Source organism: Natator depressus, chromosome 25 (assembly GCF_965152275.1).
Source record: "Natator depressus isolate rNatDep1 chromosome 25, rNatDep2.hap1, whole genome shotgun sequence".
Classification (NCBI taxonomy): Eukaryota; Metazoa; Chordata; order Testudines; family Cheloniidae; genus Natator; species Natator depressus.
Window position 1 is genome coordinate 8,294,128 of NC_134258.1, and position 22,928 is coordinate 8,317,055.

The following is a 22,928-nucleotide window of genomic DNA, read 5'->3' on the forward strand; positions in this document are numbered from 1 at the left end:
GGAAAGCAAAGCCCCTCCCCCCCCCACTGCTCCCCCTCACCCCAGCCTGGGAAAGCAGAACCCCACACAGCTCCCTCATCCTCCTTGAACTGATTTGGCCCAAGACTCCCCTCCTTCAGTCTGCTTGAACCTGCTGCCCAGCACAGCTCCCCGCTGCTCTGTGCACCACTCCAGGCAGGGGGAATTCAGCCCCCTGAACCAATGTCCCCCACACACAAAGCCTGGGGGGCTGGAGTCAGGCCCCCTGCCACCAGGGAGGTGATTTGCTTTGATCGGGTGATTTGGGTTTTCATGCAAGAGCTGCCAAGCCGGCATTGTTATGAGTAGGGTTATTACCTGTACTGCGGTCGCCTAGCCGCCCCCACCCCCCCGCACACACACAGAACAGAGAGAGTCCCTGCCCCAAAGAGCTTCCAGTGTCAGTAGAAGATCAGAGCCAAGAGGTGGACACAGAGCTCAAGGGAACAGCGAGACAAGCCTGAGCACAGGCCGGTTCCATTAGAACCAGGAGCTGCTGCTTCGACCCAATTGGAGCCGGAAGCCACAGGCTCTAGGATCGGCCTGCGGTTTAGGCGGGAGGGCGGACGGCCGCTAAACCCAGCCCTCTCTCCTCCGCTAAACCAGGGCCCGCTTCGACATGTGGCCACACGGGCTGGCCGGTAAGTTCCCTGTTCCCAACTACTGCCTGGGCCTGGAGGTTGCAGTTTGTCTGTACAGCCTGGTGCCTGGCCCGGTCGATTTCACAGCTGCTGTTCTGAACAGTGGGGCAGCAGTCATGTTAACGTCCCATTCACGGGAGAGGACCCCACCCCACAGATAAAGGGGGCTGAGGGAGAGCAGGAGTATAGTCCCCCACTCCCCCCCCAGAGTGAGAGTGCTAGGAGCCGACCCCAACAATCAGGAGGCTGGCAGGCCGGGCGGAGAGCATGGGATGCGTTCTCCCAGCTAGGAAGTCCAGCCGGAGGGGTGCTGAGAGCGTCCCAGGTACCCACCCATAGTAGCCACCCTGAGGCGATGGCATCACTCAGATACTGCCCTGCTCAATGCTGGGTGCCCTGAGATTCCCTGAACAGAGTCTAGGACTCACACAGCCCCAGCTACCTGGCCTGCAGATGGGGACTGTGAAAGTGCGGGTATTTGGGGATGCTCCCTGGACTCTTGACACTTCCTATCTCCCTGGCCCCATGCCACAGAGCCTGCACTTTCCCCCCTGCAGCCTCTGCCTCTTGCACAGCAGCTGCCAGCTCCCCCCAGCTCCCTAAGACAGGCTGCTGGCTTTTGAACCACCCCACCATCTAACCCTGCTCCGAGCAGAGCGCTGGTTAAAAGGCCAGCAGCCTGTCCCCATTGGGAGAGATTTTAGGGGGGAATCTCAGCGTCAGCAAAGCCCAGCAAAGTTAACAGCGCAGGTTGGAACCCTGCAGGAGTAATTAAACAACTAAAGGAAATCCCCAGAAAAATACCGACTAAACTCATCTGAACCTTGCAGCGGAATGAGGAACTTGGCAGAGCTGAAAACAGATATTGTGGAATCTCCAGCCATGAGAAGGTCAAAATTCAGATCCTCCCCAGCCTGTGTTACTGGCAGCTATGCTGTTAAGGGCTGAGCTTCCCAGAAGGAGAGGCTGGGCAGCGCATTGTGCCACTCTTGTTATGCACAGGCCCTTGGACAACACCCGTAAAGCGATCTCTTGCAAGCACTGAGTGATGACCGAACACCACGCTCCCCAGTAAATACCAGGAGAAACCCAGTTCATAATAATGATCATAAATAGGCCAGGAAAGATTAGATTGTTTCATTTTTAATTAACTCGTTCACTGTCATTTCCAACTCTTTGTACATCTTACAAACTCCAATTTCAATTTAGTCCTTTCTTTTTGCACCAGCAGGATCATTTCTTTTTTTTAAAAAAAGCCTCAGATCCTATTTTGAATTTTCTCAGAAGAAAGGTCAGATTGGGGCTGTAAGGACGGTAAAAGGGGAGAGCCAGAAATAGAATTAAATATTATCATTGCATTTCCAATTAGTTTCTCAAATGACTGACAGAGCCGAACCTGGCAACAAAACGGGGCATTTGACATCTGCAAATTGTACACAATCTGGGCCCAATCCTGCAGTTGGATCCAGGCAGATGCAAGCCTGGCCAAATCCAGTTGTAGGAACGGATCCCATACGATTCTAACTTTGCGTCTTGCGAGTTTGTTTCCAGTGGCTTTTGGCTGCAAAAAGACAAAGAGGATAATGGACTATTACTGCTTACAGTCAAACCCTTCCGGCCTTAATTCCCTATATCAATCCCTGGAATTCCTCCCAAACCCTTAAGGAAAACAAATCTTAGCAGAAAAATGGTTTAAAGGGTACTGGGGCCATTGAGGGATCTGGGGCAAAAATTGGGGATTGGTCCTGCTTTGTGCAGGGGGTTGGACTAGATGACCTCCTGAGGTCCCTTCTATGATCCTGCTTTTATTGCTTGTGTCCCTTGCCCCACATTTTATGCACCAGTGGGGTCAAAAATCGATTGGCTGCATAATTGGCATGGGCCACTGGTCAGAGCTTCTTGCACTTCTTGGAACTGACGCTGGCTGGCTTGTGCCAATTAGATGAATAGTTTCAGAGATTAGAACGATTAGAACTGCAGAGGGACCAATGTCCACTTAGAAATCAATCTTGTGCATCTCATCACCTGTTCGTTACCTCCTGGTGTGACTAGCAAGTGCCAAAGGCGGCATGGCCTGAAAGAGATGAAAGGAGAAAACCTGTTTTCTTGTCTGTTTTCCTCTCTCTTTGTGCTGTTGACAGGGCACTGCCCGCAGCCAGTGTCACTGCCGGCCCTGCTGTCTGTGTGGGTCTTTCACACATACCCGAGAGAGAAAAAAAACATTAAAACCACAGCAAAACTGGCGGCTGCAGACTCCTGCTATGAAACTGAAACCATTTCAAGGTGGCGCTGGCCCTTTAAGGCCCAGTCTTGGGTGGCTGGCTCCTGGAGAGTGAATTTGTCTGTATTATCTGTGGCTGGGGTTGGATTTTGCCCCCTTGAGCCCTGCGTGCACCTGACAGGAAGACAGCGCGTCTGGATCCTGTTTGTTGCAAGAGAAAATATTTATTTATTTCCTGCTGCCCTTCTGAGGAACAATGCCCAAGACACAAAGAGCAGGCGCCCTCTGGTGGCAGAATGGCGGGATCACGCTGTCAGCCGCTTTTCCATCGCAGCCCCACATCACAGGGTTAGCTGCCGGTGGGGCCGCCCCTGGCTTACGCATAATTGAGGTTACAAATAAATATCGCTCCTTTCACCTTCAGCGGTTAACTTATCCGCACAGCGCGCTGGTGGGAGAGGTTAATATTCTCCCCCCACCCTGATGTACAAAGGAGGGAAACTGAGGCACGGAGTGAGGGAGCCAGAGTCAGGGACGGTGCTGGGAATAGAACCCAGGACCCTGACAATAGTATCTGCTGGTCAAATGAGTTGATTCTAACTGAATAAGGGAGGGGAGTGGGGTCTAATGGTTACAGCAGGGGGAGGGGCAGTCAGGACTCCTGGGTTCTATTCCCAACTCTAGGAGGGGAGTGGGAGTTAGTGGCGAGAGTGGGGCAAATGGGAGCTAGGGACCTGCAGCTGATTGGATCCGGTGTTTGCAAAGTGGGGGGGCTCCATGCCCCCCCCAACTGCACCCCCTCAGGAGCTCCATACACCCCCACCACCCCCCATCTCTCCCTCCAGGCTCCATACACCCCCCCACTACCCCCCAGGGGCTCCACAGACCCCACCACGCCCGATCTTCCCTCCATGCCCCCGCCCCACCTCCACCCGCCAGGAGCTCCGTGCACCCTCCATGCCCGGCCCCCCGCGCGGGGCTCCCCGGGCTCTCCCCGGGGCTGGGTGTCCCCGGCTGGGGAGCGGGAGGCGGAGACAAGCGGGGCCGCATCATCACGTGCTGGGAAGAAGCCGCCGCCGGAGCCCCAGTGTCTGATTCATCCTGCGCCGAGGGGAGGAACAACAGGAACCGGGGCCGAGCGGAGCCATGGCAGGTACCGGCCCGGGGGGCCCGATCTCCCCTCCTGCTCCCGCCCCCCCCCCCTGCGCCTGCACCTCTCCCTATCTGGGCTGGGTCCCCCCCCCGCGACCCCGCCCTGGCTGCAGACCCCCGCGCGCGGCCGCCCCCCTCTCCCCCAGTCCTCTCTCTGCGTGGCTCCAGCTGCCCACTGCCCGCTGCCTGCCCCCCAGCGCACCCCCCCGTCCTCCCCCTGCATCCCTCGGGCTGCAGGTCCCTTTCCAAGGTCCTGTTCCTGCTTGGAAGGATCCCCCTGGCTTCATCCACCTGCCTCGGGTGTCCCCTAGCTCCGCTGGGGGTGGGGGGGTGGGAGTGGCAGGGGGGTTGCCCCCCGCGTCTGACATCAATTCCTGGGAGAGGCTGGCCTGGACCGGCCCTTCCTGAGCCGTGGGGGCTTCCTGGCCGGAGTGCGGGAATAGAGCCCCCAGTCCCGCGGGGGGGTGGTGGGTGGGTGTGTGCACAGGGCCCCCAGTCCTGCGGAGGGGGGGTGCACAGAGCCCCCAGTCCTGCGGGGGGGGGTGTGCACAGGGCCCCCAGTCCTGCGGGGGGGGTGCACAGAGCCCCCAGTCCTGCGGAGGGGGGGTGCACAGAGCCCCCAGTCCTGCGGAGGGGGTGTGCACAGGGCCCCCAGTCCTGCGGGAGGGGGGTGCACAGAGCCCCCAGTCCTGCGGGGGGGGTGCACAGAGCCCCCAGTCCTGGGAGGGATAGAGGGGGGACTTGGATCTCCCAGCCCCAGAATCACCATTTCTGTTTGGGAAGGGGGCAGCCACCTGCTCAGCATGATGAGTGAGGGCTACATGAACCCCCCCCCACACACTCATTCCAGCCCCATGTGCCTCATGGCAAGGGAGCTATAGAATAACGCCCCCCCCCATCAGAGTTTAGGGCAGTGGCCTCTTCCCCCCCCCGCCCGGTGGAACAGGGCTGCGAGTTAAGGCCCAGCTCAGATTGTTACAAAGCTTTTCTCCTGCTCTGGCCAAACTGGCAACCTGCGGGGAGCACTGGCCGTCCGCAGGGACTGGCGGGAGGTTTGCCCCTGTGGCTCGACGGCTCCTCTGGGCTGCAGCTGCTCGGTGGCTGGGGGGGCAGACGCGGGCGCCGGGCGAGAGCAGGGACGGGCACAGAGTGCAGCAGGCCGTCGTGTGGCCCGAGAAACACGCCATTTTGAATTGACACTAACCTCCCCGGGGGCCTTTCACCTGACGTGTTAGGAATCTGCCCCACTGCTGTGGGGAGGCAGAGGGGGCGCTGCCTCCCCAGCTACCGCCCACCCCCTTGCCCTGCAGCCCCAGGAGCAGCTGCTCGGTAGCACCCCCCAAAGGTAACCTGGGGTAGCTCGGGCGGCTCTGTTGTCTGCTGGGATGTGGCAGCCCTAGCCAGGGTTGGAGCTCCACCCGCCTGGAGCCTCGGCAAATGGGTCAAATATTGATGTGGCCTCTGGACCACTTTGAGATAATGTGGCAAGGCTGGAGCCCCCCCGGGCTAGTGAAGAAGGTGGGTGGACCAGAGCCAGCAATTGGCGCCGAATGCTGACCCAAGCAGATGCTGCCCCCTTTCCCCAGCTTGCGAATTGTCCGTGAAATTCTCCGATTTGTTGCATATTGAAAATTCTTCGTGGCTCTCCCCCTCCCAGGCCCAGCACGCGCCCGATAGTCCCATTCGTGTGGGATTAGCCGGGTCACATGGTAGCGTTGCTGGTCCTTGATTGGGCGGTTTAGGTGACGAGCGCCGGCTGGAAATTTTATTCTCGAATGGGCCAGTTGGGATTTGGTCTTGGTGGACATTCAGACTCCAAAGTGACTTCTGGAGGGATTTGCCCTGGGGACGCTCTGGCACTTGGCAGCCCTCGTGTGTGACCGGGAAAGGGGCCGAAGGCGACGGCATCAGAACTGCCCTTCGAATTCAAACCAGGGTTCTCAGGCAGTTTGAACTCGGCTCTGAGAGGGAGGCTGGGCTGCTGGGACAGGCAAGCCCAGCTGGCAAGCGGTTCAAGCGCAAGGGCTCTGCACAGCCACGAGCTGTGATGGTTTCTGTGCCGATCCCTGCTTTGCGTGAGTTGGATGACCAGGACCCACCTGTCTGGCAGGGCCCCGCCCATGCAGGCACACCTGCTCCCTGTGCTCGGGCATCTCTGGCGGGGAGCCAGGGGCCACGTAGCCAACTCCCTGGGGGGTGGGGGGAGGATTCTCCCTAGCTAACCCACACAATACACCTGCCAGCCATTCAGAAAAGCAGGTGGTAGGTGCCTTTGGCTGGTGGGGTATCCAGCTCCATCTCCTCCCCAAGGGGTCCCAGCAGGGAGACTTGGGCAGGGTGACAAGGGTTGGATCGGCATAAGCAGGACTCTGGGGTATGGGGTGGCGGAGGGGTGCATGGCAGTCCGAACAGCGGGTACCTGGTTTTCTTTTTTCCTTCTAAAAGAGGCTTGTCCTGGTACGAGCGAAACTGTCCCAGGAAGTTTAGGAAGTAGATGCAACCTGCAGCTAAAGTGCTGTATATTGACCAGCTGAAAATTTAGGTCTTAAAATTTTTTTTTTTTAAGCCTGGCTTTCCATCTCCTTGGGCTAGACGCTCCCAGAGAAGTAAACTATAAGGGCCCAGCTCCTCGGGGAGGAAAATCAGCAGCGCTCCATCCAAGTCACGGGAGGGTAGGAGCTAGCGTCAAGCACTGGGCTGGGTCCTAGAAACCTGGGTTCAATTCCTGGCCCACCCACAAACTCCTTGAGCGAGTCACTTAAGGTGGCACTAAAATAGCCTGTTGGATTTATGATACAGATAATAATTATCATCCCTAGCTCCTCTTTGGGCCTTTCCATCTGTTGACCTTAAAAGCAATTTACAAAGGAGGGCAGCAGCATTATCCCTATTGTACAGATGGGGAAACTGAGGCACAGGGGGGCAGTGACTTACCCAAGGTCCCCCTGCAGGCGTTTGCAGAACCAGGGGGCTGCCTAACCCCCTCCTCCTTTTTGGGGGGACTTAATAGTGAAAAGCAGTTTTAGGGGCCAAATTTTCAAAGGCAACAAGGGATTTTGGGGACCTGATTTGAGACCCTTCAGAGGGGGCTGATTTCCAGGAGGTGCTGCATGCCCGCCCCTCTGCCCCTCAGCCCCCTGTAAGGTGCCTGAAGATGGGCACGCAAAATCACTAGTCCCTGCTGAAAATGTAGGCCTTAAAATTTCTTTTTTAGTTTTAAAAATCACCCAGGTTGTTAAGATCTCGGGTAAAGCCATGGTATGTTTGGGGTTTTTAACGGTTACCCTTTAAGAGACTCATTGGTTTATTCTCATGAGCTATTATACTGATCCTGTATCCTTCCATATCCCACCTATCTGAGGATCTCAAAGCACTTTGCAAGCTTGAGTGAGTTCAGACTCCCCAGCCCCTTGTTAAGTAGATCAGCATTGCCATCTTCAGTTTAGATGGGGAAACTGAGGCACGAAGCGGGGAAATGGCTTGTCTGACATCACACAGGTGGTGAACTCTGGAGTGAGACTAGGGCTCTGTGGCCCACAGGTCTTTGCTCTAACCACTAGATATGACACTTAGAGATGGGGTGTTGGTGGATAGATTTCACGCCTTTCTCAGAGCCAGGAACAAAACTCAGGACTCCTGACTCCTTGTCACCTGCTCTGATCCATAGACCGTGCTCTTTTCTGGACCTGGGGATGGAACCCAGGAGTCCTGACTCCCACTTCCCCAGGTCAGGCTGTGGTGTTTGTTTCCCAGCTCTGGATGCCGATTCTCCTGGAGCGGAGGAGTGCCTGGAAGAGGATGAGGAGGAGCTGGAGACGAGCTTGGAAGACCCTGAGAATGAAAGCGCCGGGAAGCCGGCCCCAGGGGGGCGCAGCTGCATCCTCACCCGGCGCGGCATCACCCTGCGCGTGCTGCTCAAGGACGGCCTGATCGAGCCGGGGGCAGGTGTGCTCTCCATCTACTACCTGGTGAGGGCAGAGTGCACCGGGCTGGTGCTCCTTCACCGCTGGTGGGTGCTGGTGCGGGCCTGGGGCTCCCTGGGGGTCTGGGGGTGCCCACAGCTCCAGAACTGCTGCCCTTTGTTCCAACAGCCTCTTTAATGGTGACTTAGATGCTGGGGCCCAGCCTGCAGCCATAGGGCCGAGCAGAGGTGGACTAGCCCCAAGCAGGAAGCACCACAACCTTGCGGGGGCTCTCTGATCTTCCTCCTGCTTCTCGGACAGACTCCTCCATGCCTCGCCATCCCTTCCTTGCCCCCTTGACTCCAGCTTCTTCCCCACATGCAGGCTCCTGGTTCCCCACCACTGCACTGAGCCCCCTTCACACCCCCAGGCCTGGGTCTTGCCTGGATCCGCTTCAGGGGCCAGAGTAGGGTTTTGGTGCTGGTGAATTCGGCCTGGGAGCCATTTGCTCCTGTACCAAGCCCGGTGAGTGGCGGGGAGGGGAGTGCCTGCTGCTCTCCGAGTCGGGTCTGAGAGTCAGTGGAGAGCAGGGCTCCTGGGTTGGTGGCTGCACACCCTCTTGAGGGGCAATGCTCGGGGCACCTCTAGTGACAGGTGAATCCCCTGCCCTCCTTCTCCTCGCTGGGCCTTCCCCAGCGGGTTCCTCCCCGTGCCAGTGTGTTAACGGAGCCTGCTCCTTCCCTCCTGCTCTCCCAGGGGAAGAAGTTCCTAGGGGACTTGCTACCTGATGGGAAGATCACCTGGCAGGAGACGGGGCAGGTGTTCAATTCACCCAGCGCCTGGGCCACATACTGCAAGAAGCTGGTGAACCCGGCGAAGAAATCAGGCTGCGGCTGGGCCTCGGTGAGGTACAAGGGGCAGAAGCTGGACCAGTGCAAGGCAGCCTGGCTGAAGAAGCACCAGCCCAATGCCCCCGCGGCCGAGGAGGTGAGCGAGGCGCCCCCCCCTCCCTTGTTTGCCCCCAGGGCCCCGGGGGAGCTGAGTCAGCAGGAACGTCTCGAATATGATGAACCCCCCTTTGCTGCAAAGAGGGGCACTCAGGCCTTAGCTTTTCAAGTGTGTTGGCCGCAGGATATTGGAGACAAGGTGTGGGAGGTAACATCTGTCATGGGACCAGCTCCTCATGGCGAAAGAGAGCCAGGCTTGGAGGAGAGCTCTGTGGGGCTCGAAAGCTGGTCTCTTTCACCCAGAGAAGTTGGGCCAATAAAAGATGTGACCTCCCCCCACCGTGTCTCTCTAGGTTTTTAAAGGGGCTTCGGCAGTTAGTACCTATAGGAACCTACCTGGGGAACAAATATTTAATAACGGGCTCTTCCATCTCGCTGAGAAAGGGCTGACCCAGCGCCTGGCTGGAAGATGAAACTGGATACATTCAGACTGGAAATAAGACTGTGTCAGACTGGACACATTCAGACTGTGTACATTTTTGCCAGGGAGGGTGATTAACCCGTGGAAGGATTTCCGTGTGAGCAGCTGAGCTCTGAACCCCAGGAGAGCAGGAGGGAGGCTGGGAGTCTCCCAGCTGGACCTTAGTTACCCGAGACGGGCCCTAGACTGGCAGGCATTTGGATGCCCGAGGGAACGGGCAGCGCAGCGGCCGTGGGGCACTGCCGGCTGGGTTCAGACCCTATGGGAGTGCTGGGGGGAGTTGCTTCTTGGTGTCATTGTGCCAGCAGAGGGTGCCCGGGGGAGGCTCTGCCCCTGCAAAATGTCCGTTTGCAGGGGCAGAGAGCTGGACCCAGGAGCATAGGCGTCCTTGGGGGTCTGGGATGGGTGGTGAGTAAGAAGCACCAGTTCCGTGCTGAAGCTGGGGTGGGGGGAGGCTGTTTGTCCTGCCACATCCCCTCCTCTCTCCCTCCCTGCCCTGCAGAGTTTGGTGAGCGAAGGGGAGGAGGAGGAACTGGCCGAGGAGGAGGAGGACGAGGCCAGGGAAGGTAAAATCGCCATCTCGGAGCCTGCGCTTGGCAAGAAACTGGAGGAGAAAAGCAGGAAGCACCAAAGCAAGAGCCTGGTGGAGCAACACAATGCTGGTAACGCTGGGTCAAAGGCCTGCTCCATGCTGGGGCTGGGGGGTTCCGGTCTGCTCCGATCCATGGCAGGAGTCTAAGGGGTGGGATTTGGACTGACCAGGGTAATTCTTAGACCTTGCAGCTCGCGTCTCCCTTTCCCTGATTCCTCTGCCCATCTAGGCCCGCAGTCCCTGCCTCGGCACTGGGTGCGAGAGCCTTCCCCTCTGCAGCCCCTGCCTCCCGAAGCTGCCACCCTGCATCTCTCTGCCTCCTCGCTGCAGAACACAGACGGGTCTAACATGGCCTTGGCGAGCTCCAAGTCCAGCAGAGATGAGGTGCAGGTGGTTTTTACCTTGCTGGCGCTGGCACTGGTCCAGGCCAACCCTAGGCCCCTCTCCATGGGGTTGGCTTCCATCAGCTACAGGGAGGTGAAAAACGACGGAGCCTTGTCTCCAGGAGGATTTTCGGGTCTGCCTGCACCGCAGTCGGGAGGTCAGATTGCAGCCTGTGTAGACCCACCTGACCTAGTGTTGGTGGCGCTAGCTCGAATAACAATAGCAGTGAAGCCCTGGCAGCTGCACGGGCTCGCCCCGCCCGCCTAGGATCCTGGTTCCGAACTGGAGTGGCCCCCGTCGGCACGGCTGCAGGTTTGCGGCGATCGTTAACGTGAGCTAGCTTGGATCTAGCTAACGCAAAGCTAGTGGAGTACGTCTACACCAGGGGTGGGCAAACTACGGCCCGCTGGCCGGATCCGGCCCTTCAGGGCTTTGGATCCGGCCCACGGGATTGCCCCCCCTGTGGTCGCCGTGGGCCCCGCGCCACTCCCGGAAGCGGCCAGCACCACGTCCCTGCGGCCCCTGTGGGAGCAGGGGCAGAGGGCTCCGTGCGCTGCTCGTGCCTGGGGGTACCTCCCCTGAAGCTCCCGCCTATGGGTACCTCCCCCAAAGCTCCCATGGGCCGGGAGCTCAAGGGCCGGCTTAAAACGGCTGGCGGGCCAGATCCAGCCCGCGGGCCGTAGTTTGTCCACCCCTGCTCTAGGCGGAGAGAACCGCAGAAGATAAGCAATCAGCACCACGAGCGAGGAGCCAACTGGATTTTTAAAGCTTCTTCAGGAGCGTAGGAATTGCTGTCCTGGGTCAGATTGGTGACTCCAACGAGTCCGGTGTCCTGCCTCTTTTTCAACTGAATTGTCAGGAGTTACTAAGACCAGGGCCCCACTGGGCTAAGCACCGCCCAGACACAGAGCAGTAGACAGTCCCTGCCTTGGACGGCTTACAGTGTACACAGGCAAAGGGTAGGAGGGCTAGGGAAACACATATGTTTGTACAGCACCTAGCACAGTGGTCCATGATTGGGGCACCTAGGCGCTACCCCAATACAAATCAAATAACGCCGCACAAGCAGAGTGAACATGCTGGCAGCAAATGGGACAGTGGCAGCATCAGATGCTTCAGAGGAAGAGGTGAGGAATGCTGCAAACGGCAGTTATGGGAGAACCTGCCGTTAGGGGATGTTTCTTCCTGACCCCAGGCAGGCAGTGGTTCGCTTATGCCCTGAAGCATGAAAGTTATACACAATTTTATTCTGTCTAATGGGCTGTTTGTCCTGTTGTAGCGATCTCAGGTGGTCACAGAGAGGAGGAAATGGGTTATTTGTTGTTAATAATAATCCCTAGCTCTTATAATTTCTCATCAATCTCAAAGCACTTTATCTGTAAAATGGGAATTATGATCCTTTTTAGAGAAACTGAGGCACAGAGCGGGGACGTGACATGCCCAAGGTCATGCACAGGCTGGTGGCAGAACCAGAATCAGACCCCAGGTCCCCTGAGTCCCAGTCCCCTGCTCTGTCTACTAGGTCACACTGCCTCCCTGGTTTGATTTTTAACCTGACAGCATCCCCTTCAGCTGGAGATCAGCAAATCAGGACAGCAGATGTAAAAGAACGGTTAATTCTGTCTGGAGACTTGCACAGGAAGTGAGAGGAATCCCTGAGAACTTGTCTCCACAAACCCTCTCTCCCCGCCTTCCCTTCCCTCGGCGTGTCCTAAAGGGGCCAGGGTGCAAATTGGACTATGTGGAGACTGGTCTCTTTGTCTTTGCAGATAACGGGCCCTACGGGAAGAGACCGGAGAGCAAGAACCGCACCCCCGTCCGTTACTGCACGTTGGGAAGCCGGGACTCTGCCAGGTAGCGCCCCACTGCAGCTCCCTTCCCAGCGTCCTCTGGCCAGCTGTTGGCAAAGTTCTCGGGAGAGCGAGTTCCGTCAATGCCATCACGTCCCCTCCCACCCTGACCTGCAGCGCCCCCTGCTGCTCCGCTCCTAAAGCTCTGCCCTTCCGTGGTATCGCCCCCTGCCATTCTACTTCTGAGGCAGTTGCGCGGCTTGGCGGCTTCCCTCCGCCCTGTCCCGCAGCACCCCGCTAGTCCAGTCTGGGATTGCCCGCCCCCCCCAGCATCAATGCTCCCTGGGAGCAGAGCGGGGCTATCTGCCCGAATCCAGCCTGGTCCCCACCTGTCGCTCCCCTGACAATTCAGCTCCAGCATCGTCCCCTTCTCCCTGTCTGTCCCGGCGAGCCCAGCCCCGGGGAGGGAGCCTGACTTTCCCACAGCACAAAAGGCTAATCCCCCCTCTGCCCCCCAACTCTCCTGGGTCCTTGGCCCAGCGTGCTGGGGTTCAGAAGAGACAAACCCCGGAGGGTGTCAGGTCAGCGCCGGCTGGGATTGGGGGATGCGTGGTGGAGAACGGGGGTCTTCTGTTCCAGGAACCCGCACACCCTCGTGGAAGTGACCTCCTTCGCGGCAATCAACAAGTTCCAGCCGTTCAACGTGGCCATCTCCAGTAACGTGCTGCTGCTGCTGGTACGTACCGGCCCCCCGCTTGCCCCCCACCCTGGAGCGCTCCCTCCAGCGTGGACCTGTTCGGCTAGGCAAGGCTCGTGCAATTGCCTGCATCCCTCTGGCTGGTAGCCCCCCCCAGCCCGCAGGGAGACAGAGGCCCCACCAGCTGATTGAAACTCCCAGGGTGGAACAGCTGCTGCACACAGTCCGATCGCTAACCGTAGTAGGGGCAGTTTGAGGGAGGAGGCGGACGATGGGTGAATAATGAGCGCCGCTGAAGGATTTGCTGGTTGCCAGGAGACATGTGGCAAAAACTTCCGAGCTGGGGTGGTGAAGGCAGGCAGCCCCGTGCTGGTGACCGAGAGAACTCGCAGACTGGGAACTTCTTCAGAGACTGCAGACAATGATCTCCCCTCAAAAGGGTGGCCAGCCTTTGTGCACCCCATCTCCTGCAGGCCACATCAACTTGTAGACTATTAGCAGGGGCCTGAGAGTCCTTCAGGATCAAAGCAAGATCCTGGGACTGCAACATGTGATATTAACGTTGCCTCGGCCGGAAGGGCAGCTCCCAAGGAACGTGCGTGTGTCGGGGTGGGACTCACGGATCCGCATGGCCCAGGGAGATGTGTTAAACCAAGGGTGACACCCACAGAACGCAGAAGACTCAGGGCTGGGATGTCACCCAGACACCTCCTGGTGGAGGCTCCCGGGGAAGGGGTGCGCAATGCCTTTGGATGCAGGGTGGTGGGAACTGAGGGGAGGGGTGCGGGGTGAAGGGAGGAGAGGGGGCGGGGGAGAGACCGGAGGGAGGGCAGGTGGGAACTGCCCTGGGTTTAAACTCTCCCCCCGTTCCCTCTTTAGGACTTTCACAGCCACCTAACGAGGAGCGAGGTGGTTGGCTACCTGGGAGGCAGGTGGGACACCAGCAGCCAGGGTAGGTACAGGCCGAGGTTTGGAGTTCATTTCCCGGCCGCGCCAGGCCCTTCCGAGGCTGCCTTGGGCCCAAGGTGTGAGGCCCCAGTCTGGGCCTGGGGTTCAGCCCCCTGAGGCTCGCAGGCTGGGGGGCGTTCGCTCTAACCAGCTTTTCTCGGCTGGGTGGAGTCCATGAGCGGCTGGGCCAAGCTGACTCCTGGCGTTTCTTGCAGTGCTGACGGTGCTGCGAGCGTTCCCCTGCCGGACGCGCCTCGGAGACGCCGAATCGGCAGCCACCGTCGAGGAGGAGGTAACGGATGGGGGGGCATTAGCTGGCCGCAGCCTGCGCCATCCCGCCGGTGTGTGCTCCAGGCCCGAGCAGGGCTTGCCCTGGGCAGCTGATCCCAGAAGACCTCTAATGGCTCCTCCCTCTTCTCTGTGCCCGTGCCTCAGATCTGCCAGAACCTCTTCCTGCGGGGGCTGGCGCTGGTGGGCTGGTACCACAGCCACCCCTTCAGCCACGCCCTCCCCTCGCTGCAGGACATCGACGCCCAGATGGATTACCAGCTCAAGCTGCAGGGCAGCAACAACAGCTTCCAGCCCTGCCTGGCCCTCATCTGTGGTAAGGGCCGGGCCGTGCGGGGGAGCCGGGGACCCTGCCCTTCAGCACGGCCAGCTGGGGACCCAGCTCCCCGCCCTGGGGCACCGTCTGGCACCTTGGGACCTGCTAGGGCTCAGCCACTGGGCAGCCCCCGAACCTCAGTCTGGCGCCCCGTGGTGCAGGGCGTCAGGATGCCCCTCACCCCCCGTCACGTCGGGGTGGGGGATGGACTGCAATCCCATGCTCCTCGCTCTACTTCAAACCCCCTCCCGGGGCTCCGGGGAGCTGCAGTCCAGGCCCTGGGCAGGCAGGCTGGGCTGCGGAGGGTGGTAACCCGGCCCTCAGTCCAACTCCTGGTGCTCTCTCCCCACAGCACCATACTATCCCGGCAACCAAGGCATGGAGTCCAAAATCTCGCCCTTCTGGGTCATGCCACCTCCTGAGGTGAGTTCCACACAGTGCCATGGCCAGGCCTGGAGCCTCCGCCCCTGCTCCCCCTGGCTCTCTGGACCATGCAGCCTGCTGCCGGCTCTCCGGGGGGGGTTCCTGGCAACGGCAGACATTGCCCTCTGCTAGTTCCCATGGCGCAGGGGCATTGGCCGAAGGAGCAGACCCTGGGCTGCTAGGGGCTACTGGAGCGGGGCCCCTGCTGGGGCGTGGGGGAGGACACAGTCTCTCCAGCCGGAGAAGCAGTCGGACCCCTCTCTGCCCTGGATAAACATCCTGGACACCTAAGGGAGCCGTGGCCAGGAAAAGGCCTTTTCCTGACACTTGGGCCATGACTCCACCAATCACGCGTGTGATTCGGCCCCAAACTGGCCCTTGCCCGAGGCTGGGCTGAGTTAACGCTGGTGCACCAGCCTGGCCTGGGAAGCTCCCGGCTCGTCCTGTGTAACCCAAGGCTGTGCCTGGCTGGAAACCACTGTGCTTCCTTTCCTCTCACAGCAAAGGCCCAACGATTATGGCATCCCCATGGAAGTGGAGCTCACCTACGTGCAGGACGGGTTTCTCACCAATGACGTCCTCCATGAGATGGTGAGATCCCTACTTGGGGGGAGGGGAACCTGAGCAGGGGCTGCGTGGAAGACCTCTCCCCCCACCCCTGGGAGTATCTAACAGCACCGTACACATCTCCTCGCAGTCCTAGGCTGGTCTCAGTAATTTCATGCTATGTGTGTATAGCACTTCTCCAGCGTAGGACCTTCATGTCTCCTTCCCCATCGTACCAGTGGGTGTGTTCCTTCACGGGCCCATGAAATGCAGCCATCCTGGGTTTGAGAGCCGCCTCGGGTGGTGAACGAAGCCTCATCTCCACAGACGGGTGTGGTGAGGGTGTCTCAGGAAAAGGGCTGTGATCATTAGTGTCAGTGCAGCTCAGACTGAACAGCGGCTGAAGGTCTGGGATGACACACACATACCCATGGTGCTCTGTCTGTTGGCTTTAGCCAGACGAAGCAGCTCCACCAGGCTCTCCCCATACCTCCAGCGAGTCCTCTCAAACCTGTTGTTCGGGGTCCTTTCAGAGAACAAAAATCCCACGGCTTGGAGCAGGGCGAAACATGCAGACAAAGAGCCCGGACGGAGGTGTGGGGTGTAGCCACCCTGTGGGTGAGCAGCGAGAATCAGATCCATTACCTGTCAACAGTTCCAAGCAGCAGCCTGGGCCCCAGCCCAAACCAAGTCCCCTCTACTCCTGTTAGCAGTAAGGAAGAGCTGGAGAGGTGGATAAGCAAAGACCATCACTAGAACCAGATGGTCAGAGGCCTAACGTCCCTCCAAGTCTCTCTAGATTCCAATCCTAGTCTTGACCAATCCCCTCCTACAGGCGACAGGAAAGCTCGGGGTTTCTTGGGGCTGACAGGCCAATCCTCTCCTCTCAGACCTCTTCCCCCACTGCTGCAAAACGGCAGGGCGCAGGTCCCGCTTTCAGTGGGACTTGAGCAATCCTTTGGCTTCCACTGACTCCCCTTTCCCTTTGCGGCTCCAGATGCTGCTGGTTGAGTTTTACAAAGGGGCTCCGGACCTGGTGAAGTTTCAAGATATATGGAGCCAGGAGCAGACCTACTTGGACAAACTAAAGGTGAGAAAATGGGGTTGAAACGGGAAAAAAGACTACCCATTAGATGCCACCTGCAGAGAAGATGGTGGAGAGGATGCGGGGGTGGCTTTTTCCACCTGGTTTTCTAGGCTTGCTCTGAGCTAGGTGAGGTGTTTTTACTACCTCCACATTAGCACTTCCGTGGCTGGGGAAGGTTGGATCAGTTTTCCTCATTGTAGCCGTACTCTCTGTGACTTGCACCAAGGTATTATGCGGTACTGAAACAACTCCAGCAATGTGGATGGAGCACACGGGGGTCTAATAGCTTATACCAGCTCCACTTCTGCGCTCCTTACTCAAGCAGAGTCATTGGAGAACAGGTCTAGTGGCCGGGGGCAGATAACAGAGTTAGCTTGTCCATGGTGAAGATCCGCGGCATTGGGTAGAACTCTCTTTCCTTACCTTTTAGGGGTAGACCAGGTGCTCGGCCTAGTGGGATGGGTAGTTCTGTACTGCTAGGCCCCTCCCTGAGATGGAAAATAAACAAAGCCGTTTCCATTTCAGGGCTCCCTCGCCTCCAGGACTCCCAAAGATCAGGGCTTCGCCCACGTCCTGGAACAGATTTACAGCCTCCTCAAGCACAGCAGCTGAGGCAAGGCTGGAGCCTGAATTACACTGAACTCATACCCAGGTGCCTTTACACCAGCTGGGGCTCAGCCTGGCAGCCCCACGCTTGGGGAGACTGGAGTCTGAGCCCAGTGCGGAGTTAGCAGGGACGTTGGATCTGCAAGCCTGGGGCAGCTGTTATACAGCCCTGAGAGCCGAGTCATCCTGCAGACGGGATCAGCGCTGGGGCTCGGGTTCGTTTGCCGCTGGTGGAGACGGGGCCTGGCTCGGGGAGCGCAGTACAACTCGGTGGTGTAGCGCGTAGGTCCGATGAGGGGGGGATGGTGGCAGCCTCTCTCCGGGTGTAAGTTATTTGTACAAGTGGTAGTTCTGATTAAAAAATGTTGCTGACCCACCCCGTGTCTGTGGGAGACTCCCAGAAGGGAATGTGTGCGTAGAACACTCCTACTGGGATTGAGTGATGATAAATCCGCCCCCTCTCGGGGAAAAGGAGCAGCTGGAGTCAAAGCGAAGAGACTTGACTGCTCTTTCCTGGAACAAGCCATCCCAGGTGGTTTTAAAGGCACAGCCTGCTGCGAGTGGCTTCCCGTCCCCATGAGAGGCTCTCTTCAACACAAGAGTGAAGTCAGTTCTGGAAGCAGCAGCCTTGTTGAGCCAGAGGTGGCAAGTGCAAGGGGGTAGGTGGAAGGGTCAGCCTGGCTGGTCCACTCACTCTGTGGCTCCTTTGGGGGGGGTGGTATTTCCACCCCAGGGACCAAGCAGTGCCACCCGCAATATGAAGTGGTGACACACACTAACGCGTGAGCAGGTAACGTGGTGGTTAGCCAAGGGGGTTTGCCTGAGTGAAGGAGAGGTTCTATTTCCATATTCCACTCCCAGCTGCCCTACCCCTTAGGCTGCTTGCTAATTCCACAGCGGTAGGGGAAGGAGCCCGCGCCTGACCCCCGAAAGAGAAGGCACACGCTTTAGAAAGAAAACATTTAATACTTTTATTTAGAGATTACAAGTCAAGATTTGTGGGTGTTCCCCCCCCTAAAACCAGGAGGAACTATAACAAAAGTTCTATTAAATTGTCCCAACTAAAAGACTTATTTCAATCCAACTGAATGTTCGCTGGACCATACCAAAGACACAACTCGGCCAGGCCACGGGTTTGAAAAGAGAAAGTTAGAAGCTACAACCTCAAAAAATACTAACCAGCTCTTATGGCAGGTCCGCCCTAACAGATAGGGGACCTGCCTCTGCCCAGCAGACCCAAGCCTGAGCCTGGTCCCTACTCCTGGTGGCTACCAGCTGCGCAAACAGGGAGCCTGGGTGGCTGTATGAGCCAGCTCTGAACAAAGCGCCTGCAAGTCTTGGCCTCTGCTGGGAGTTGGGTCAGTGACAGTATTGATGAGAGTAATAAACGTATATCAACATGCATGGTTAAAAAAGTTAAAAAGATTCTGTGTGTATATGTAACAGGACACCGAATCTGGCGAGCGAGAAAGGTAGAGGAAAGCACTGCGTCATGAGACGATTACATAGCGACAGGCCGAAACCCCCCACCTGCCGGCAGAGATTTGTTTGCTATTAAAAAAATACAGATACAGAAGCAATGCTGGGGCTGACGTCAGAAGAACCAAAGGGCCAGTGGTACAGGTGTGTTGGGCCAGGCCTTGCTGAGGGCAGGAAGACACCAAGCCCTGGTTTGAGGGTGATGTGGTGAGCATAGCATGCCCTGGCTGCCACACGCTGTGGGAGCACCCGTCACCAGCTTCAGTCCCTTGTGCTTCAGCTCCCTCTCAGCAAAGGTGGAGCTAAGGAAAGCAGGGGAGGTACGTTCTGCAAGACGTGGCTTTAGATGCCCCCTGCGGGTTGCCCTTGGAAGCAGCATCTCTCTTGTGCTGCGGTTCAGAGAAAGTGCAGTAAACCCCAGAGCAGCTCCACAGGTGAGATGGTTCTCTCTAGGCAGAGCTTCTCTTCGCTTTGAGCCCATCTATGCTGGACACAGCTGGGAGAAGTGGGGCAAGTACAGGAGCCACTGATGCCCCTCAGGGGTTGCGCTTTGTCCCATTGCCAGCAACAGGATGGGTGCTGAGATGGAAGCATATTTACATACTGAGGGGCAGAAGAGAGTTCCTGCGTGATTCCACCTAAACAGACAACACCAGGCCCCAGTAGATACCACCTCACGTTCTGCCTAAATACCAGGTCCCCCTGCCAAGCGGCTGCTTCTCGTCACCACAACACTGCTCAGGGAATGGACTGTCACCCCTGCTGGAGCAGAGCTGCAGGGCATCAGGCAGGAGAGAAGTATTGCAAGGACCGGTCCTAATAAAGGGCATGAAAAGAGGCGCGCCCACGGCTTCCCACTGGACCTCCTTTCTGGGTAAGGAAACAGGCCCTGAGTTAGAAGGTCTATGAACGCAGCAAGGCCTTCTCCCATCACACCAAGACAAGCAGCTCCTAAGGTTCCAAAGAGCCGAGGTGAAGGGAGCTGGGGAAGGCACAAAAGGATTAGACTAGATCAAGCCAAGCAGTTTCACCTTGGACTCAGCCTTTCATGGGATGGGAAAAAACACGAACATGGAGCAGGAGGGGAGATAAGGGCATGTTGGTTTGTGCCAGTGCATTATGGGCTAAGTAGCTGCCTTCCCATGATTGCTCTCATCTATAGGGAATAGTGCCTTAGCCATAATTTGACTATTGCATTATCCCATGCCCAGCGCCATACAAAAGCTGCAGGTACACTCCCCCCTGGCCAAACCAGCCTCTTCCAAGGGGAAGCAGCAGAACCAATTCATCTCTCTCAGTTCAAACCACTCTTCTGTGGGCAGAGGGAGCGGTTGCAGCAGGTGGAGGCTCAAGGCCTGTGGCCATGAAACAGAGCAGAGGCCAGAGACACTATGGGCTGACACCGGCCCTGGAGGACAGGAGGCGGCAAACAATCCAGCACAAAGCTGAGTGCACAGAAAGCAGGAGGTGGAAGCTAGGGGTGACAACAAGGGGGCTATTTAGTGTTTTCAAGCTGCTTTGTAGTGTTCCTCTGAAATACAATCCCCCAGCTAAGCCCTGTCCTTACACAGGAGCAGAATGGGTGAGTGGGAGAGGCCCATCGAGGCAGCAGGACAGGAAGCAGCCCTGCTTCTGCCTCCCACAGCAGCATAGAGAGCTTTGATCCATCACGGCCCCCCGCGTCAGTGTTAGAATAGGTGTGAACTGTAGGCAAACAGGAAGGATGGGTCAGTGTCTGACTTTCACCCTCATCGCTTCGCCCTTATCCTACAAGGCGAGCGCGGTTGCTGGTCGTGTTCAGTAGACACCAACCCCACCTAAGCTAAGCTGTGGAAGGTATTTTCCTTGCACAGTTTAATGTCTAGAGCCCCTCCTAGAAGAGGCTGCAGGTCCTGTTTCTCGCCCCCTCCCAACACACACAGGTGGTTCTCACTGGACTTGCCCTGTGCTTGGCCCTCGAGCTTGCCCGTAGGTAGGACACATGCACTCTGCTGCCCAGGTGCACCCACCTTCCCAGGATCTCCAGCGTGGCTGACCCGCTTCACGTGCTTTTCCCAAAAAAGACACATGACAAACCAGGAGATGCTCGACTTGGCTTATTGTACACAGTGGGAGGAGCCTGGTGGGGTTGAAAGTACCTAGTTCAAGGCCCAGAAGGGAAAACTTGAATGGGGCTGCCCAGCCCTTGCGGCTTGTTCCCTGCTGCCACCCTTACACCGATCCAGCACACGTGCAGAGCGAACGCCATCACGTTCTCTCAGCCCCGCCCCGCAGAAGAAGCCTAGTGTTGAGTTATAAAATGGAATGCAGAAGAGTAGGGCTCGCCCCGCCATGAGTTTGTATCCGGTGGGGGAGGAGGAAGGGGAAGGGCCACGGGGGAGGAGGGGGAAGATGCAGTTTCACTGTGGTAGCGGGACCAGCACTTCCACGTAGTTGAGTGGGAAGAAGCCAGACTGGCCGTTGATCATGCCCTCGTACCAGTTTTCGTCAATCTGATTGGTCAGCGTGATGATGTCACCCTCCCTAAAGCCCAGCTCGCCGTCGTTTTCGGGTTCAAAGTCATAGAGCGCCTTGCAGCAGGGCTGGTCCAGGTGAGCTGGAAAGAGACAGGCAGAGCCAAGGTGAGCCCGGCCCGCAGACCAAGGGAGCACAGACAAATCAGGCCTCACTGAGCAGCCTCACCCCCTGGGACTCCCTTACCCCAGGGCAATCCAGTCACCACTGATCGCCTTTGCAGGGTTTCCTATTCACTGCAGCACTGAACTTTTGAGCAGAAGTTAGATCCAAGAGCCATACTCGGCTCCCAACTCCCTGCCAGGGCCAACTGTTCGCTCCTGCATATTTTTAGTTATAAGAATGCCAAGGAAGGGGGCTCCCACCCTCCCCCGGCAGCTAATCCACAGTATAGCAGGGAACTTCCAGCCCAAGTTTTCCTTTTCCTCCTGCTATCCCATGCACCACGCTAAGTTACTTCTCCCTCCTTGAAAGGAGTTAACACCAAGCTGTAGCCTCATGAACCTCCCTTAGCCTTTCTGCCTTCCTAATCTATCCCTTCTTAGTCAGTCCCTCCAGCCGCCTGAGCCTGCTTGTTGCTCTTCTCTCAACTATCTCCAGTTAGTCAATGAAGATGGTTAAACTCCAGCCAGAATGATCCCCGCTGGGAAAGAGAGAAGTGAGAGTGTTACTACTTTAATGATCACCGTAGGGAAACCAACGGTCAGTTAATCTGTTAGTTGGTGACTGGGTTAGACTCAACACTGGATGGTAACGGAGAGAACTTGGAGCCTACAGCCCAGAGGGCCAGGATGGACTATGATTTCGGGTGCCTCTATGATTCGGTGCTCACCTGGAAACATCGTCCAGAGGCCTGATCTGCAGAAAGGGCCAAGCACTTGTCCCTCTGAAAATCAGGCTCCTTTAAAGGTGTGTCAAGTGGGGTCCCTAAACATCACTAGTGATTCTTCAAATCTTGGCCTGCGAAGCCAGATCATGTAGCAGCTTCGGTGCTAAACTAACCTCTTCCCCTTGTCCCACGGACCAATTTTCCACCCTAATTTTCAGGTGAATTGTGAATTTTAGTGCCCAAGTAGACAGCCCTGGAGAGCACAATCCTCTGTTTAGTCGAACAGATCCAGTATGGATGACAGTAGTTAAAGCGTCCCCTGTACCCTGCTCCATCCTATCTATATGCATCAACTCCGAGGCAGACACCCTCCTCTGGGTCTCCGCAACCCTGTCAGTCCTTGGTGTCTGTGCTGAGGATACCGACAGACAAGCAGAGGGCAGGGGAAGCTGCAGTTTCAAATACAGGTGAAATGTGTCCCCACTACCATCCTATTCAGTTCCCAGAGCCTTTTCCTTCCCACGCTTCGGCGAGAGAAAATACACCACCCAGGGCAGTTGGGGTTGGATGGACAAACCCCTCTGCTGTCCCCCAGAAGGAGCAGCATCTCTGAGAGGCTTCACGTTTGTGCAGCACTTCTTATCGGGTTTTCAAAAGCAGCAGAGGGGAAGGTTGAGGAATAAGGGACTTGCCCAAGGCCACAAAAGTTTCTTTGGCAGAGCTGCGAGTAGAGCCCAGATCCCCCGATTTTCAGTCATATGTTTCAGCCACAACACATTCCCCATACACAGGAAATGGGAATCTGGGGCATTTGGCAAAGGGGGATTTTGACCAAACTCACTAAAGCCAGGAGGAAAAACAAGAAGGCTTTCAGAATCCGTTTCTCAAGCACATTTGCCTCATCACCTGGAGTCCAGCTTTTACCCTTGGGACCCTTTCCAGGAGTGGGCTGCGTGAGATGCGTTGTTGTAGGGTCCCATACACTGGCCCAGACTCCCACTGCACTACAAGGGGCCAAGTAACCCAGCAAGTGGAATCCAAGAGAGGGGAACACAACGTCTCCGTAG

The 22,928-nt window shown here is 57.3% G+C and overlaps 2 protein-coding genes across 3 annotated transcripts in view; one reads left to right on the forward strand and one right to left on the reverse strand.

Annotated features, from left to right (window-relative positions):
- The first annotated feature begins 3,859 nt into the window (after nucleotides 1-3,859).
- Nucleotides 3,860-18,401, forward strand: MPND (MPN domain containing). Its single transcript, XM_074939748.1, has 13 exons — nucleotides 3,860-4,033; nucleotides 7,786-8,000; nucleotides 8,691-8,921; nucleotides 9,865-10,024; nucleotides 12,108-12,192; nucleotides 12,768-12,864; nucleotides 13,705-13,777; nucleotides 13,989-14,065; nucleotides 14,209-14,377; nucleotides 14,730-14,800; nucleotides 15,302-15,391; nucleotides 16,344-16,436; nucleotides 16,959-18,401. Exons 1-13 carry the CDS (start codon nucleotides 4,027-4,029, stop codon nucleotides 17,043-17,045), a joined length of 1,455 nt encoding a protein of 484 aa, XP_074795849.1. The 5' UTR covers nucleotides 3,860-4,026; the 3' UTR covers nucleotides 17,046-18,401.
- SH3GL1 (SH3 domain containing GRB2 like 1, endophilin A2) overlaps nucleotides 18,057-22,928 on the reverse strand; it is a 50,471-nt gene continuing 45,599 nt past the window's right edge. Inside the window, exon 10 of one of the 2 annotated variants that reach the window (XM_074939750.1) lies at nucleotides 18,057-21,114. In XM_074939750.1, the coding sequence (XP_074795851.1) occupies nucleotides 20,918-21,114 (197 nt within the window). In that variant the 3' untranslated portion in view covers nucleotides 18,057-20,917. The remainder of the gene's footprint in view (nucleotides 21,115-22,928) is intronic. The other variant, XM_074939749.1, reaches the window with a different exon arrangement.

Bases quoted from the DNA above. Each gene is read 5' to 3' on its own strand.
- MPND (XM_074939748.1), top strand. The intron at 14,801-15,301 runs GTGAGTTCCACA...TTCCTCTCACAG, and splicing joins GGGTCATGCCACCTCCTGAG to CAAAGGCCCAACGATTATGG. The intron at 16,437-16,958 runs GTGAGAAAATGG...TTTCCATTTCAG, and splicing joins CCTACTTGGACAAACTAAAG to GGCTCCCTCGCCTCCAGGAC.